General features: G+C 36.9%; 1 protein-coding gene across 1 annotated transcript in view; it reads right to left on the bottom strand.

Annotated features, from left to right (window-relative positions):
* The window catches only part of myt1lb (myelin transcription factor 1-like, b), a 169,522-nt gene that overhangs the window by 41,121 nt on the left and 109,519 nt on the right, over positions 1-18,882 (bottom strand). The window contains exons 8-12 of the mRNA XM_079633122.1: positions 17,703-17,837; positions 12,677-12,767; positions 8,017-8,124; positions 6,050-6,267; positions 1,977-2,251 (exon numbers count right to left, since the gene is read on the bottom strand). Of these exons, the coding sequence (XP_079489248.1) occupies positions 1,977-2,251; positions 6,050-6,267; positions 8,017-8,124; positions 12,677-12,767; positions 17,703-17,837 (827 nt within the window). The remainder of the gene's footprint in view (positions 1-1,976; positions 2,252-6,049; positions 6,268-8,016; positions 8,125-12,676; positions 12,768-17,702; positions 17,838-18,882) is intronic.

Here is an 18,882-nt window from a genome sequence, read left to right as displayed (position 1 = left end):
ATCAGGGAGAAAATTATAAATATGCAACCGTTTTACTACAGAATCGCATCAGCGAGAGAATTGTAGTCTCCCTGAGGAAAAATTCGATTCATTTATTGCTATAGGAGAGGAAGAATTTTGCAAACTCGTTAATTCATCTAAATCGACAACGTGTATGTTTGACCCTTTACCGATACTGACTAAGCTACTGAAAGAGATGCTTCCAGATGTCATAGATTCTCTTCTTAATATCATTAATTTGTCTTTGTCTCTAGGATACGTACCAAAAACATTTAAGCTGGCTATGATTAAACCGCTTGTTAAAAAAACGCAAATTGATCATACAAAATTAGTCAATTACAGGCCGATCTCGAAACTGCCTTTTCTGTCAAAGATACTAAAAAAAGCAGTATCCTCACAACTGTGTTCCTTTCTTGAAAGAAATGATATCTGCGAGGATTTTCAGTCCGGATTTAGACTGAACCATAGTACCGAGACAGCTCTCGTTAAAGTCACAAATGATTTGCTCTTATCATCCGATCGTGGTTGTATCTCTATATTAGTGTTACTCGATCTTAGTGCTGCATTTGACACCATTGACCACAACATTATTTTAAATAGACTCGAACATTATGTTGGCATTAGTGGAATTGCACTAGCATGGTTTAGATCAGTGGTCACCAAACTCGGTCCTGGAGGGCCGCTGTCCTGCAGAGTTTAGCTCCAACCAGGTCCAACACACCTGCCTGAAAGTTTCTAGTATGCCTAGTGAGACCTTGATTAGCTGGTTTAAATCATACTTATCTGACCATTAACAGTTTGTAGCAGTAAATGAAGAGTTGTCTTATCAATAACAAGTTCAGTATGGCGTACCACAAGGCTCAGTACTAGGACCGTTGCTGTTCACTCTGTACATGCTACCATTAGGAGATAACATTAGGAAACATGGAATTATCTTTCACCAGGAAGTATGACCATATTAGCCCCCTTCTGTCAACACTGCATTGGCTCCCTATTAAACATTGTATACATTTTAAAATATTGCTGATTACTTACAAAGCACTAAATGGTTTAGCTCCGCAGTACTTGAGCGAGCTCTTAATGAATTATAGTCCTTCACGTCTATTGCGATCTCAAAATTCCGGCCAGTTAATAATACCTAGAATATCAAAATCGACTGCTGGCGGTAGATCCTTTTCCTATTTAGCACCAAAACTTTGGAACAGTCTTCCTACCATTGTCCGGGAAGCAGACACACTCTGTCAGTTCAAAGCTAGATTAAAGACGCATCTCTTTGACCTAGCATTCACATAATGCATAGACTTCTTTAGTCTGCATAGATTAGGTCAGCCGGAACTGGGAACACTTCCCATAAATCCTGATGTACTCGTTACATCATAAGAAGAATGGCATCTACGCTAATTTTAGTGTCTTTGTTTATCCCGAGGTTTTCCCGTAGCCTGACGGATCCAGGCCGTATCCAGATCTGAGGAAGGACCTTCGCCTGGACCCGATGACAACGCAGTGCTGAAGTGCCAACTAGCCTCTCCCTATGGAGGATCCCTTTACCACTCTACAGATAAAGTGTTGTTGGGACAATTTCGGTTTCGCGTATCTACCCCGAAGTGATACAATTCTGTATACAAATTTTAAGGCCAGACAAGTAGTTTAAGTTTAAGTAGCTTGGTTTGTAGGTAATTACAAACATGCGCACATATATTCAAATGCGCATAACTATAGAATTAATTCTTAATACGCATGTGAACGCCATCAGTGTTTCTCACAGGTTCGCGTTTAAAGTCTGTTTAGAGAGAACGATGTCTTAGCAGCTTTACCTGGAAAATATCTTTATTCAAGAACCGCTATAAAGCCAAAACAATCTCTGTTACCCTCAATTATCCGTTTATTACTGTAAAGCCGCTTTGAAACAAGCTACATTGTTAAAAGCGCTATATAAATGAAGATGACTTGACTTGACTCGACACACGCGTGTGTACCTGCGTGCAGATGTCCAGGGGTTTCCCGCTCAGGCTCTGTGGCATCTCCCTGCAGCGGGTGGAGAGGTTGAGGATGGCAGTGGCAGCCATGTGCGCCGCCTCCATGTCGTGTGTGTAGTCGAAGCTGCTCTTGCTGCAGGTGCTGCTGGCGCTGCTCTCTCCTCCTCCTCCTCCTCCTCCTCCTCCTCCTCCACAGCTCAGGCTGCTGCTGCTGCTGGGCCCGAAGCTGCTCGAGGTGCTGCTCGCCGAACTCCAGCTCTTGCAGTAGCGCTTCACTGACGGGACACAGAGCCGGGACGTTAACACACAGATGGGACAGATCACAAAACACACTTAGCTTCTGCATCTACAACCTACACTGGCTTTATTGGGCTAGCACTGAGATACTATTATAGTTTTCATTAATAGTTTCAATTTACTTTTATATTTTTCATTTTTATTTTACAAGATTTAGTCATTTTGTTTAGTTTGTCATTTTTATTTCAGTTAATTTAGTTAAACTAGGCCTACATGAAAATCAGAAATGTTACCATGGCAATATTTTTTTTAATTTTATTTCAGGAATTTCCAAATCCTTCTTTTTGCCCATATAAATATCAGCAACTGCACTAAACTGCATATTGTTGCTCAGTTTGGGCCTCTAAATGAAATGTGTTGTTTTTCTCTTTGAGTTTGAACTCCATGTTCTCACTATCTCAGACTATATGAGCCATAAAAAACTGATGTATCAAATATGAAACTCAACAAAAACACTTATGCAAACTTTTTTTAAAGATTTATTTTTTATATATTGTGCTTAAAATTTCAATAAAATGTTCCACTCGCTATTATTTGTATATGTCAGACTTACAGTCTTGTTCTGCATGTAATTACTATACTATACTATACTATACTATACTATACTATACTATACTATACTATAGTAATTATAATATCTGGCTGACAACTAATAACTCAGAATTGATCCCTAAACCTAATAATAAACCATGTTAAGTTGATGTACTTTCCTTATATGGTTGCACTTTATTTTAAGGTGTCCTACGGTGTAATTATCAAATACTTAATAAGTATTATTAACTAACAACATGTATAGTAATTAGGTTTAGGGTTGTAAATACATAATTTACTTTTATTACTATAGTACATATAAGATGTGTAACAGATATTGTCAAATAAAGTGTTATCGCTTCTATTACTCAGTTCTGTCTTGTGTAAGTACACAGTGCGCTCATGTACTGTAAAATAAAGTGCACAGAACCTCACGTTTTAGTGTCTGTAGTCAAATCCCTTTAGGAGGAAATTGCTTGTTTATTATGATGATTTTGATGATTATGAGGAGATTTTAAATAATGAGGGGGGTGTTGGGATGTAAGTGAGAGACGGAGAGACGGAGAGACACTCTATAGTTTGACAAAAGACACAATGAGCCACAACACCAGCTGGGCATCAAAGTGGCATCTCCCACCGGGCGTCCTGCTGCCATCCCTCTCTCTCTCTCCTTTTCCTCTATCTTCTCCCTCCAGTCTGGTCATTAAAGCATGGCCGGGGATCTCGCAGTCTTGCGCGCAGAATTGCAATTAGCAGCAGCCCTAAATCCAGACTGTGATTTGCCTAAACCGCCTCATTCATTATGCATCTGCCTCGAGATCATTTCCATACATTTCCATACCTCCGAAATACAGTGAAGGAAGATCTCAGAGGCTTTTCTAATGGGGTTTAGTTCCTCACCAAACGTTCATGAAACGCAACTAGCTTTCTCAGACCGTAGCAGTCAAACGTTCAAGAGTCATAGTGATGATAATGATCATAAAGCAGCCCCAAAAAAAGTACACTTAAAACAGGCTTAAAATATCCATATTCATTGGACAACAAGTGACATATATGTAAATTAAATATATCTAGCATTGAAAAAGAGGACATAGGTATAGACACAGTTGTTGTTTATGTGATGAACTAAATGTGTGGTTCCTCTGCAGAATTTGTTAATTCCTTCACAAAAACCCACTAGAGTTCAGAGTTATAGAGCTGGTAAAACGTCAAAACCCGGAAAACGGGTTCCCTTGAGATTCCCCTATGGATTTTATAATGGGGTTTTTCAATTTATGAGTAACAAAAGGTCTGTGGTAAACATGACGTGATGATACTTGCACGTATTGCTCTACAAAGCACACCCATACTGGAAACACAGATTTTCAACCTGTTATGTTTACTTTATAAAACGTAGGTTTATAATAAGTAAATAGATAAGAATGTTTGGGGTTTTAGGGTGTGTGGTTTACGTTGTAGAACAAAATGTGTAATTGTTATCAAGTTTCCCATAACCCTTTGCCTGGACTCATTATGCTTTAATAATTTCATCCGTGTCTCATTGCCTTGTTAAAGGAACACTCCGACTTTTTGGGACTTTAGCCTATTCCCCTTATCCCCCAGAGTTAGATAAGTCCATACATACCTTTTTCATCTCCGTGCGTGCTATAAGTCTGTTTGACGCACCCACCGCTAGCCTAGCTTAGCACAAAGACTGGATGTAAATGGTTGCAGCTAGCATACTAATCCAAATAAGTGACAAAATAACGCAAACATTTTCCTATTTACATGTTGTGATTTGTATAGTCACAGAGTGTACAAAAAACAAAGTCACATGAGACACAGACATATTTTAACCATATAAATACTGGGAACTATATTCTCTGAAGGCGAAGCACTGCTACTTGGGCGGAGTGATAACCGCAGCACCTGAGATGTCACGCTGGTTTTGTTGACAGGAGAAACAACGGCGCGTCTCAGGTGCTGCGGTTATCACTCCGCCCAAGTAGCAGTGCTTCGCCTTCAGAGAACATAGTTCCCAGTATTTATACGGTTAAAATATGTCTGTGTCTCATGTGACTTTGTTTTTTGTACACTCTGTGACTATACAAATCACAACATGTAAATAGGAAAATGTTTGCGTTATTTTGTCACTTATTTGGATTAGTATGCTAGCTGCAACCATTTACATCCAGTCTTTGTGCTAAGCTAGGCTAGCGGTGGGTGCGTCAAACAGACTTATAGCACGCACGGAGATGAAAAAGGTATGTATGGACTTATCTAACTCTGGGGGATAAGGTGAATAGGCTAAAGTCCCAAAAAGTCGGAGTGTTCCTTTAACTGCCTTTATAAGCCCTGTGTTTTCAGTCATTCTTTGCAAAGTCTTGTATGTTATTACACTGCCTTTCTGAGCGTTATCCTGATGTCTTGGGGTTTTTTTTATTCTCTGTCCGTTTTCTGGATTATCTTTTTGCTTGTGTTTTCTCCCCTCTTGCTCATTTGGATTACTTTGCTGTGTGTTTGACCTTCTGAGCAGTTCATAACATTACCAAAGACCTCTTATTCAGAAAGGAACCAGAGGTGAATTAGTCTTCTTGGGTTTTGACTTGAAATAAAATATTTTATAAAAATTGAAAACATAAATACACTAGAAACATAAATCTGAAATAAAAAAAATAATAAAAACTAAATAGACATAAAATAAATATGTCACTGTACAGCTGTTTCTTGGGTTCTTTTGGTTAAAAGTCATTACAAAAAATGGCTCCGAAAGTTGAATCTGAGAAAAACACTGGCATTTGGGTGTAGATGAAAATAACTCATATTAAAACATATTAAATTGATCAAAAGTGACAGTGGAGACATTTATAATGTTACAAAAGATTATATTTCAAACAAATGATGTTCTTTTGAAAACATTTCCATAATGATATAAGCAGTAAAAACTGTTTTCAACATTGATAATAATCAGAAATGTTTGTTGAGCAGCAAATCAGCATTTTAGAATAATTTCTGAAGGATCATGTGACACTGAAGCCTGGAGTAATGATTCTGAAAATAAAGTTTACTGTATATTCACATTAAAAAAACATTTAAAAAAAAAAATTGTAATCTTATTTGACAAAATTACTGATTTTACAGTAATTTTGATCAAAACGCAGCCTTGGTGAGCAGAAGAGTCTTTTTTTTTTAAAACATCCACAAATCTCACGACCCCAGACTTGTGAACAGCTGTGTATATTGATGTGATAGAGCAGACGTCTCACCCTCATCACTTTTGGGCAGTGTGTCCCGGCCGTGGAGCTTGGGTGCAGCCGAGTGCCGTTTGCTGTACATGTTGCTGCTGTCGTAGTTGTTGTAGTCAAAGCTGGTTTTGGAGTACTTCTCTAACTCTTTGGCCAGGTTGGAGCGCGGGGTTGAAGTGGGGACGTTGTTTTTGTAGCCGTACTGTGGAATCTCCAACTGTTTCACAAAGCACATGGGCCTGAAACAGACACAGTTCATGCTGTATCACGCCTGCCAATGACCAGTGCATACTACACACTCTAGAAGCGGTGCACAGGAAAATGCAACACACATTGTTGCTAATATTTGTAAGATATTCAGGTTCTAGCAAATAAGCAAATTCAGGAAATTCATCATATCATTTATAGTGATGTTTTTAATTTGAATAATTAAGGTTATCTCAGCTTATGGAAAAGCTATTTGTGATACACTTTTTTTTCTGTAAAAAACTGATTTGTTGTTATTGTTGTTTTTACAGCGTACATAATGAAAAAATACTCAAATATATTTGAAATACATTTATTTTATACTAAGCATGCTACAAATACATTTATATATTTATGTACTTAGAATAAAATACCCTGCAATTGTACTGTCGGTATACTAAATGTATATATTTAAAGGGATACTTCAGGATTTAGCATTAAGCTTTGTATCAGTAGAAAACCTGTAGTATTTTCTAATGACCGTGCTTCCCTCCCTCATATCCCCCTGAGACGAGAGATTTATGTACTTTTTGTCTGGAAAAAAATCCTCTGATGATGCAAAAATCGTCATTTTGCGTCATCGGAGGATTTTTTGGCCAGAGGCTAGAAACTACAGCCAGTAGAAGGCGCTAGATCCACATGTTTTCAACCCGATCTCACTCACAGAATGGAGAAAGCATTAAGGAAACAAGTACTAGGGGTTACCATACATCCTTTTATCCCGGACATGGCCGTCAAGATTGTCCAAAATGTCCGGGATTCGGCTTTTGCTTTCTGCAGTCGCCACCTTTTGTTTCAATCTAACTGAATTCATCCCGATTGGTGAATCTGAATGTAGTGTTTACATGAACGCTAAACAAGTGTTGAGTTAATGTGCGTTTTAACATTGGTAAGAAAATTCCCACTCCTCCGTGAGAGATACGAGACCGGTGCGTCTCACAATCGTCAGTAATCACGCCACCGGCCTCGTGTCGTTCTCCCGCGGCCGTCAGTCTCGTCCCGCTCGCCGCAGTAAACATGATGAATGGCGACTGTAGAACGCAAAAGCCGAATCCCGGACATTTTTGGTGATCTCGAAATCCCAGGCAGACTCACAGAGACTCACTAGTAGCCTAGCCTTGTTGTTTAACTGCGCTCACCGGTAGGCGTGGCTTGGGAGTGGCCTCGTAGGGCAGCGAAGCAAGTGCATTCTGGGAGTTGTTGTCTTTCATCCCCATAAGAAAAAAAAATATTTTCTGGCTTTTCTCAGTCTAGAAGGCTCCAAATTAAAAAATAATTTCACATTTCTTCTACATAAATGAGCCATTTTAAATACACATTCATCTTTCCAGAGGTGAAGTATCCCTTTAAAGTCTGCTGAATTGGAACAACTAATTTTCTACCTAATGTACTTTAGTTATCCAGAAGTAGTGCTGAAGTTCAACTAAAGATATACAGTATATTTGATTGTGGAAGTGGAACTATTGCTAGTATACTTTAGGTACACTTTAAAATATCTTGCATTTAAAGAGAGATATCATATATCCTAATAGTGATATTAAAACACATTTTAGGCTTAATATTAAGCATTGTGCAATAAAGTACTCCAAATAAAGTTGAATTATAATATTTATATCAGTAAGTCTCAAGCGATATGTCAGTAAATATGTTAATGATAATTGTAGTATACTTAGTACGAAATAAATGTATTTTGTTATATCTTTTTTCGCCACTAGGGGAGCATCACAGAGAATGTGTGTTACCTGAGCACACGATCTGAAGCCTGGTTGGATTTTCCTCCATCACACGGCTGATGTTTCTCGTGGGCTTTGGCCAGCTTCTCTGCAGCCGCTATGGGGCAACCCGACAGGCTGGATGAACAGAAAGTAATGTGAGGGACATGGCTTTACAAAGACACGTCAATATGTGACAAATCATCATTTCAAACAGCTAAATTATGCAGCTTAGACACATCACTGATATAACATGATCTTGTTTATGCTGTATTGAAATTAAGCAGAAGTAAGATTCGATAATCCATAAAGATTATAAAGAAAGAATTGAAATCTTCTGCTTCTCAGATCTGCCAATAAGGTTTGTTCTAGCGCTTCAAGCAGGTTCGGTTCATGTTCGCTGATCAATGTTTATATGTGAATAAAAGCATAAATTCAATCTTTTCATCATATTAACCCATCGAGTCTCATCAGAAAATTTGGACTGGAATAAATTTTACTTTCTCTTTATGAACTTTTTGAAGCATCAAAGTGGTAGTTGTGTAGCTGTCAATGGAGGGACTGAAAACTCTCAGATTTCATCAAAAATATATTTATTTGTGTTCAGAAGATGAACGGAAGTCTTATGGATTTGAAACGACATGAGGGCGAGTAATTAATGACTGAAGAGACAGACATATGTTTGGTAGGCCTAAACTAACCCTTTAAGGGTAACTAAACCCTGAAACAACTTTTCAATGATCTGTAAGACTGGGGCTTTATTAGTGCTGTTCATTAATTCGAGTAAATGTTTTGACACTTGGGTATAAAGTGTTTTAATTCTACAATATATGGTGTAAAAACGTCTGAGTGCTGCCCTCTTCAGGCTGAACGGTGGCTACTGTAGTTGAATTTTCCTATTGGAAGATGTGGTGCCGTGTGACGTATGACTCACTAGCCACGCCCCCACACGAGCTCGCGCTGCAGAGGAGGAGATTCTGTGCTTTGTGAGAATAATCGTGTCTCTACACTCAAAAAAATGGTTTTGTGGCACTGTTGTTTTTACCCAATTATTTTTTGTTAAAGTAACACAGATATATTTATTTTACCTCCAAAACACTATTATATTGCGTTTAATTAACTTAACCTGTATAATTTTCCACTATACTTAATTATAAATCGTTAAACTAATGTAAAGGGTTTAATTTTGGAATTTAAAAAAAAACTAAGTTTACTTAATCTGTTTGCGTTGGATTACATGAATGATTTGTGTTGCATTATCTGAAACTGGGCGGTGCTTAGTTCCCAGCATGCTTTGCATATAGCTAAATTAAGAGAGAATAAATGTTGAAATTAAGTGTTATTTTATGTGTTTTTGAGAAAATGAGAAAAGAGGAAGACTTGATAGTGTGTAATTGTGTTTAATATTCGATTACATTGTGATTATTAGAACCATTTAAATTACAGTGGGTTACCATTGTGGAGAAGAGTTGAGCATTTGGTTAGGCTGCGGACTGATTCAAATAAGATATTTTCTTGTGGCTGAAGGAGCATTGTAAAACTTAACATTTAAAATGTTAATAAGTGCTCTTATTAGTTCATAGCTATAGTCTAGAAGTTCAATTGAGAAATCATTTAAATTCATCACACTTTATTTTGTTCAGTCCAGTTTTATATAAACAAAGCATTTTCGCTAAACTTAACCGGTTTAAGTTACAGAGAATCAATTTCATGGATTTGATTGTTCATTACTATTTTTTAATTCAGTTGTGTTGTAACAACACAAGGAGCTTACATAGAGTCAAACAAATCCATTAATGTTAATACAACTTAATTTGCTTGTGTGGAACCACTGTCCATAATTGAATTAAGTTATTTTAAAGAGTAATTTTTTTGAGTGTAAATATTATTTATGAACATTTTAAAATCTCTAAAATGTCTGAATATAAGACTGTAATTGTAAATGATAAGACCATTTTTTTTTTACATTTTGCCCACGGTTCGTCCCCCAGGGGCCGGTTTCACAAAGCTATTTTAGACCGGTCTATAGTGTTAGACAAGTCTAAAATTTGCACAGAGACTAATGCAAGTTAGACTGTTTCACAAAAATATAGACTGACTTAATTTAGACCAAAAAAATGAGACTATGTTACCTTGGCAACCAGCAGTAACAATCAGTTACACTACAAACAGTCGAAAGAAAAGGGAAAATGGCTCATAATTTGTGGTTTGCTGATGACGTTATGGAGAGAGCTATGAGAAGGGAAGGAGTTTTTAGGGACCGCAGTAACCTACTGGAGATATATAATAGTGAGGACTTCAACGGTCGGATTAACGCTGTTAACTCTCGTGGCAATCTTTTTCCAAAATAAGCATTTCTTCTTGTTACTACATACTCTGCTAAATTTCCCAAGTAAAATGTCATTGTAACTGTTACACTCCTCCAACAAACACATATTTTCTGCTGGGATAAACTGCACTGAGCGGCTGAATGCGCTTACTCGATCCGCCATGTTTTTTGTTTTGAAAAGTGTCTTAGTTTACCCAGAATGCATTGCAGTGTAGTCCTACTTAAGATAGTCAAAGTCTTAAGTGCTTTGTGCAACGGTCTGATTTCGATGTCTATCTGAAGTCTGACTATCTACTATATCGAAGCCGTAGTCAAAGTCTCTCTTTGTGAAACTGGCCCCGGGGTCTCCACTGGGCTCTGACCAGGGGCTTTAGTTACCTTTTAATTCAAAGAAAAAACAAGATTATTTGTATTACCCTATTGTTGGATATTTTTTCTTGTTTTAAGCAAAACTCGCTAAATTTTTTATGTCATTATGACGTAATATGTCATTTTGTATCTCAAGCAGATGTATCTTGATTTACGTAAGAATGTTTAGATATTTGTGCTGGAAAACCAGATAAAAATGCTGAGAAAAGACAATTTGTATAAAAAAAAAGTGTGTAAAAGCAACCTCAAAGCAACACAATGTTCTTCTACAGTGAAAAATGTTTAAAGTCTTCACTCAGAAATGGGTAATCACAAATAATTACAAAGAAACAAGTAACAAATTGAATTAAATATTCAAATGTTAAGTCGAAAGACTGAAATATTACTTCAATAATCTTTGTATCGGAGGAATTCAAATTTGTATTATAATTTTTACAGTGTAGGTAGTGTCATGACTCATGAGCTCAGAGCACAGAGATATGAAAGGCTTCTGAAGGTGTGTGTGTGTGTGTGTGTGTGTGTGTGTGTGTGTGTGTGTGTGTGTGTGTGTGTGTGTGTGCGTGTGTGTGTGTGTGTGTGTGTGTGTGTGTGTGTGTGTGTGTGTGTGTGTTTGATCCATGACGTGAACTGCAAGCAAGCTGCCAGGTTTCCTGCCGTAGGAATGTAATTTCACTCTTGCCAGTATAAGCGAGGTGTGTGTGTGTGTGTGTGTGTGTGTGTGTGTGTGTGTGTGTGTGTGTGTGTGTGTGTGTGTCGTGCCTGGCGCGTGTGTTTCAGGGCCGTCTGGAGTGGGCCGTGTCCCCTGGCGAGGTGTCAGTGAGGTGCTAATGGCTGACGCTGAGAGCATTACTGCGCAAACCAGTTCATCGGCCCAATCCACACGCAAAGCCTTCCACAGAGCAACGTGCGGTTTTAAACGCTGCTTGAGGGAATGTGCATTTGTAGCGGCCTATATTTTTATATCACTAGCAACAGCAAACATAATTGCAAAAAAAAAGTTTCGACCTGGTTTCCCAAACACACCCGTGTCTGCGACTTTTTGAGAAAAAACATGTATTCCCACTGCTGGTTAGTGACTGATGTAATCTGGATTACGCTATCAGATTAAATTAAGTACTTTTAATTATTATAATATAATATAATATAATATAATATAATATAATATAATATAATATAATATAATATAATATAATATAATATATTATTAGGGCTGTTAAACGATTAATCACGATTAATCGAATCCAAAATAAAAGTTTGTGTTTACATAATAAATGTGCGTGTGCTGTGTATAATTATTTTGTATATAAATACACACGTTCATATTTAAGAAAAAATTGTTATTTATATATAAAATATTTATAATTTATATATAATATAAATGATATATAAATCTATATACAGTATATACATGCAAATATTTCTTATTCTTCTAAAATATTTGATATTTTATTCATAATTAATTGATTTTGCCTAATTATTTTTTTTCTCTTTACATTTTTATTTACATAGACATTGACACAATTTATACCCTGTCGTAATGTAATGTTTAAATCACTTCATGTTGTTGATAACAATGAATATATCAATGAGGGACAAAACAATCCTATTTGAATCTATGACTTAAGAGAGTTTGGTTAAAAGTAATCTAAATGAAATAACAATGTAGTCCGATTAGATTGCCTAAAATTTATAAAACTGTGTTATCAGTAGCAGACTACAATTTGAGTGTTCAGGGAGTCAGCCTGCCAATGGTTTACTTAGTCTCTATATATCAAAATAGAAAGTACATAAAAAATACATACTTCACATTTATTATCCAAGAACTGACTTTGAAACTGCATATATTAAATTAGAAACTGCTTTGTACTTCCAGAAATCAAACGGAGACATTTGCTGAGAACGGGGGAATATGAGGATTTTGTAAACGTAGCCACTGTAGAATAAAGATGATAATAAAGAGCGGTTCTCTCCTCCAGACGGAGAGGAACTCACCTCCTGTGAGAGTTCCTGTTGCTGTTGACGTGACCCCGGCCCGTGCAGCCAGGCGTAGGGCACTTAAGAACATTTTCATACATTGCAAGAACTTGACAGCAGGCGAGAGAAATAGGGTGAAAGATTAGGAGTTAGAGGCCCACAGTTAGTCATCTGCATTAGTGTGAAACACTCGTCATTATCACCAGCACGCTCACAACGAGAACAGCAAACAGCGGCATGCGAAGCACTGCTAATGGAAGAACACCGGCATGCACACGGACCATGCAGAGTGAGTCGTGGGACAAATCACATGAGTATTCTATTCTACTCTACTCTACTCTACTCTATTCTACTCTACTCTATTCTACTCTACTCTATTCTGTTCTATTCTATTCTATTCTATTCTACTCTATTCTATTCTATTCTATTCTATTCTACTCTACTCTACTCTAGTCCATTCTACTCTACTCTACTCTATTCTATTCTACTCTATTCTATTCTATTCTATTCTACTCTACTCTACTCTACTCTACTCTATTCTACTCTACTCTATTCTATTCTATTCTACTCTACTCTACTCTAGTCCATTCTACTCTACTCTACTCTACTCTATTCTATTCTATTCTATTCTACTCTATTCTATTCTATTCTATTCTACTCTACTCTACTCTACTCTACTCTACTCTAGTCCATTCTACTCTACTCTACTCTATTCTATTCTACTCTATTCTATTCTACTCTACTCTACTCTACTCTATTCTATTCTACTCTACTCTATTCTATTCTATTCTATTCTATTCTACTCTACTCTACTCTAGTCCATTCTACTCTACTCTACTCTACTCTATTCTATTCTACTCTATTCTATTCTATTCTACTCTACTCTACTCTACTCTACTCTACTCTATTCTATTCTATTCTACTCTATTCTATTCTATTCTACTCTACTCTAATCTGTTCTATTCTATTCTACTCTACTCTACTCTATTCTACTCTACTCTACTCTATTCTATTCTACTCTATTCTATTCTATTCTACTCTACTCTGTTCTATTCTATTCTATTCTATTCTATTCTACTCTACTCTACTCTATTCTACTCTATTCTACTCTATTCTATTCTATTCTACTCTACTCTATTCTGTTCTATTCTATTCTTTTCTATTCTATTCGACTCTGTTCTATTCTGTTCCGTTCTATTCCATTCTATTCTATTCTATTCTATTCTATTTTATTCCATTCCATTCTGTTCTGTTCTGTTCCGTTATATTCCATTCTATTATATTCTATTACATTCTATTCTATTCTATTCTATTCTATTCTATTCTATTCTGTTCTGTTCTGCTCCGCTCCATTCCATTCTATTCTATTCTATTCTATTCTATTACTTTCTATACTTTTCCATTCCATTCTTTTCTATTATCTTTTTTTCATTCCATTTCATTCTATTTTATTCTATTCCATTCCATTACTTTCTATTCTATTCTATTCTTTTCCATTCTTTTGTATTCTCTTTTTTTCCATTCCATTCTATTATATTCTATTCCATTCCATTATTTTCTATTCTATTCTATTCTATTCTCTTTTTTCATTCCATTTCATTCTATTCTATTCTATTCCATTATTTTCCATTCTATTCTATTCTATTCTTTTCCATTCTATTCCTTTCTATTCTTTTCCATTCTTTTCTATTCTCTTTTTTTCATTCCATTTCATTCTATTCTATTTTATTATATTCCATTCTACTCCATTCTTTTCCATTCCATTCCATTAATTTCTATTCTATTCTATTCTATTCTATTCTATTGTAGTTCCTCTTCTTCCTCCGATGCCCTGCTGCTTGCTGTAAGTAACGCACACTGCCGTGTGTTCAGTGAGTGCTGCAGACAGACGGGTTGACAGAGAGCTCTATCCCTGATTATATTCTCATCAGCGGCTGAAGCTGTCAGCTAGAGCGAGCTCGTGCATCCAGTCGTTCTGTGCGAGGTGTCGCTGCTTCTGATTGGTTCAGTTCTGCACTTGTCTTTCATTTGCATTAAACACACGTCAGAAATCAATGAAATCCCTGCCCCAACTCTCCCTCTCTCTGATCCCAGACTCCATTATTCATCTGCACATGTCTTTGTCTTTCTGCCCATGACCGACAGGAATTAGATGACTGTTCATTAGGACGCTGGAGTGGGGGGGCAGAGAGTGTGGGCCGGGGCGAGCAGACCGGCACTCTTCCGGTGCTCATCTTCATCATTACCAGCTCCTTAATCCCTCACCCTCATCTTCAACACACTCTGACATGTTCATTACTAGCAGAGGCAGGATCCGCTCACTCCACCGACTGAGATGCATGTCTGTGTGTGTGTGAAGCTTCCTTTAATGAAGACCTATTATGCCCTTTTACAGTCTTGATTTTGTTTTCGGGCTCTAATAAGATAAGTTTTCATGCTTGATTTAATTAATTGTTTCTTTCTTTCCCATATTCCATATGTGTTGCTGCGGCTCCTCTCTTCCCAGTCTGTCAGTAACTCTGTTTAGTTCCTGTCTCTGTGAAGCCCCTCCTTCTGAAAAGCACACTGTGCTCTGATTGGACAGCTGGATCTACTCAACTTTTCTGATACTGATGTTCCCATCATGCACTGGGGCATGAATGATTAATAAGGTTGATTTTTCGCTGTCTTCCAGCTCTATTTACACTGTTGTGTCATTGCATTTGTTGTTAGGTTTAGAAAACTTGACATTTTGTGATCTGGAGTTCCATTTCTACTCAAAATGACACATTCATACTAAAAAACGATTCATCAAATGTTACCGTCATTGTGTGTTCCAAGTATTAAGGTCTCGGTGTTCAAGTGTGTACTACTTTACACTGTAAACCTTAACGCTCAAAATAATCAATTGGTTTGTGTACGACAAACTTAAATTAAACTAATTAGCTCAGTCAAATTAACTTTTATGAGATTTAGCACTGTCTTTTTTTTTCAAGTTCACAGAACTGATATATTTTAAGTAAACTGAACTGTTTCATTGTTTTGAGTTTTATGAAATTATTTCTTTTAATTTAGACAAACTTAAGTTTAACTGAAATGGCTGGGATGTCTATTTCCCAGCATGCTTTGCTGATGGCACTCGAAAGGGAGAGTAAATGCTAAAATTAAGAGTAATATAATGCTTTTTTTTTGTGCAAGATTAATGTTAAGTGGGATATTTAGTAGTGGTTAATGTTTTGTTATGCTAATTTAGAAGAATTTCTGTTAATGTTGGTTTTAGGATAGTTACCATCATGGTGACGAGTGGCGCATGCGCTTGATTTGAGAGCAAATAATACATTTATATTATTGCACTCATACAGCAGCTTCTGTACAACATACTATTGCTAATATGTTAACAAAGTAGTATGTTAACAGGTTAGCTTGTTAAAACTAGCTATGTTTATACTAATAAAAATTTTTGCATTGAGATTACATGAAAGTTAATTGTATGAATTAGTGTACTCAAACATTTTAAGTTAAGAACAATTATAAGTACAAAATAAAAATCTGCTTGTTCTGCTTACTTAAACTTTGAATTTCACAACTTAAAAATTTGGGTTTACAGTGTACGTATATTACGTAAACAGTGCGTCTATACCATATCTGTTGAATGATTTACTTAGATGTTTTTAAATAAAACAAACTCTTTAAAAGTGTGGTACAATTAAAAGTTATATTGTTGGAGTAAAAAGTACTGCAAAGTAAATGTAAACATTTTTAAAGAACAACTTTTACTGGCCAGGTTAAAGCTACTTATTTTCTTTGTTATTTTACTTAACTTAATTGAGTAGAGTTTACTTAATTCCATATGTGAAATGTACTTAAAAAAAATCTGTCTAGCAAAAACTTTTAAAAAAACTGTACATTTGACTTTTTCCAGTGTTGAGCAGCAAAAGTTGTCTGAAGATAATAACAGCCACTAAGTGACCCAGCATAATAAAACAGTCTTTCAGTAAGTGTGTGTGTCACACACATGTCACGCGATGGTCATCTAAAAACGCCCCTGCTTTGCCACCCCAGCACCAGCTCACAAACTGCCTTGCCATCTGGACACTTTAAAAGCAAATCTTTTTGTTAACTAATTTCAGTCTGTAGTCAAAGCCATCAGTTTGATTGCCATCTGGTTAATTTGTGAATAAAAAAACACACATATTAAAGCATTTTAATGAATCACGTAAAAGATGTTTTAACGGGAGATTTGCTCAAGGTGAATGAAAAGAAATCTCACTCGTTCTTCCTGTCTGTAACTCTTTCATCAGATTATAATTATTACAGTTTATTCAACTGGATTTAATTGAGCATCTAAAACAAAATGAGAAATCTAACCAACTTATTAAACTGGCCTCCATTAAGATAGCGTCGTAATTACCAACAGAAACAATAAACGCATTCATGCATGTCAGTGATATTGCGACGGCTGCTCCTCTACGCCGGAGACAATAGCAACATTCATATAAACAGTGTGTGAACTTCTTGTAAATTATTTCAAGAAAACTTTAAGTTTTTAAGTTAATACAAAAATCCTTGTACATCCAGGTGTAAAATTGTTCAAATATAGAATTAAATGACTGATTTTGAATTTCATTTTTAGACAGATCGAGCTAAAGAGAAAGATGACCTCCATCGGAACGAGCAGGTTCATATACTGGATGATGTAAATTATATGATTTATTATTATATTTTATTTTTATTTATTAATTTGATTATTTTAGCTTGTGTTCACCACAGATCTTATGCAGGCTTTTACCTAAATCCCATTCTAAAATCTCATTGATTTGGACGATGGAACTGGACGTGCTAAAAGGTAAGCGGTCCTGCATGAGCAGATGTGTTTAGTGTGGAGGTGGACGGCATGCAGAAACAACTGAGGACTGGTTCCCACAGGCAAACACATACAGACACACAGTCAGCCAGTGATTATGACCTCTTCTCATTCATGCCGGCATGAAAAATAGCAAAGGTTTAAAGGAAGAAGCAAGCAAACGTGGCACTGAAGTTCAGAAAGAGCTCGTAGTCTGCTTACTTTCTGGTGGGACTCTGTCCTTATGCGGGCATCCAGACAGGCTGCGATGATGCGGGTACAAACCCGTCACATGACCTGTGCCGTCACAGCCAGGCGTTGGACAGCGGCTTTCTTTTTTCCCCGACCGGGAAGAATCTGAATATACACACACACAGTATTATTATTGACTCATTTGCTTAGAAATAAATATGCAAGAGGACTGATCAAGTCTGGTCCAAGAATTGCCTACTTAGTCAGAAAGATACTGTCTGACTGACAAAACAACCACATGTCACCATTGTGTTCAGTTTAGCTTTAGTTTCACTCTCATGGACTCAAGGGCCCTGTTTACTCCCGGTATTAAGATGTGTTTTGGTCGATCGGATCACACGTAGACGAGGGAAACACATTCCCGTTTACACCTGGTGTTTTAATCCGTGTCTTTTGTCCACTTTCAAACCACTTCTGTCCTGATTTCTTCAAGCTGAGGGTCTATGGGCGAGTAAATATATGGGCTTTTTCAGATCTTTCGATCTAAAGGATGAAATAAGATCACACAATTTACATATGAACACGACCGGAGATGACGGAAAAACACAGTTTTAGTTTCTGCTCTGAGAGTCTCAAGACCAGCTGAACACTGAGTGTGTGTTAGATATGATAAGAGAACATTGAGCTTGATACGTTTTACATCTTCAAACCGAACTTGAGTCTCCAGCCAAAGTTTAAACCCCGTGGCTAGAGCACTTCTCATAATGTTCACGCATGAGGTCAGTAGACGGAGAGCAGACGTTTTTTGAATGCGTTCTCGACGACCTCTGGAAGTGGTTGAATGTGGACAAGAATGTTGAACGCTGTCTTGCATCATTGTGGATCACCTGAGTTTCCTTTGCTTCATCATCATTGGACTGAAACGTGACACCGCAGTTGTTTTTGCAACAGGTAAGGGTGAATAAATCTAAAATCAATGAAACCACAATGATCGACCAGGAGTGCGTTTCCCAAAAGCATTGTCAGCCAACTATGGTCCTCAGATGCCATGTCTGTGATATATAGAAAAGCATTAATTCGATCTCAAACAGATTCATTAAAAGAAGTTATTACTCCTCCACCTGTGTGACATCATTAACCATCGTGGTTGAACGACCAATTTGCGACATACGGTTTCGGGAAACAGTCGTGACTAGCTAGTTGATTTCTT

This window comes from Phoxinus phoxinus (genome assembly GCF_949152265.1).
Source record: "Phoxinus phoxinus genome assembly, chromosome: 13".
Taxonomy (NCBI): domain Eukaryota; kingdom Metazoa; phylum Chordata; class Actinopteri; order Cypriniformes; family Leuciscidae; genus Phoxinus; species Phoxinus phoxinus.
Note: the sequence above shows the minus strand (reverse complement) of the source record. Positions and strands in the feature narration are given on the sequence as shown.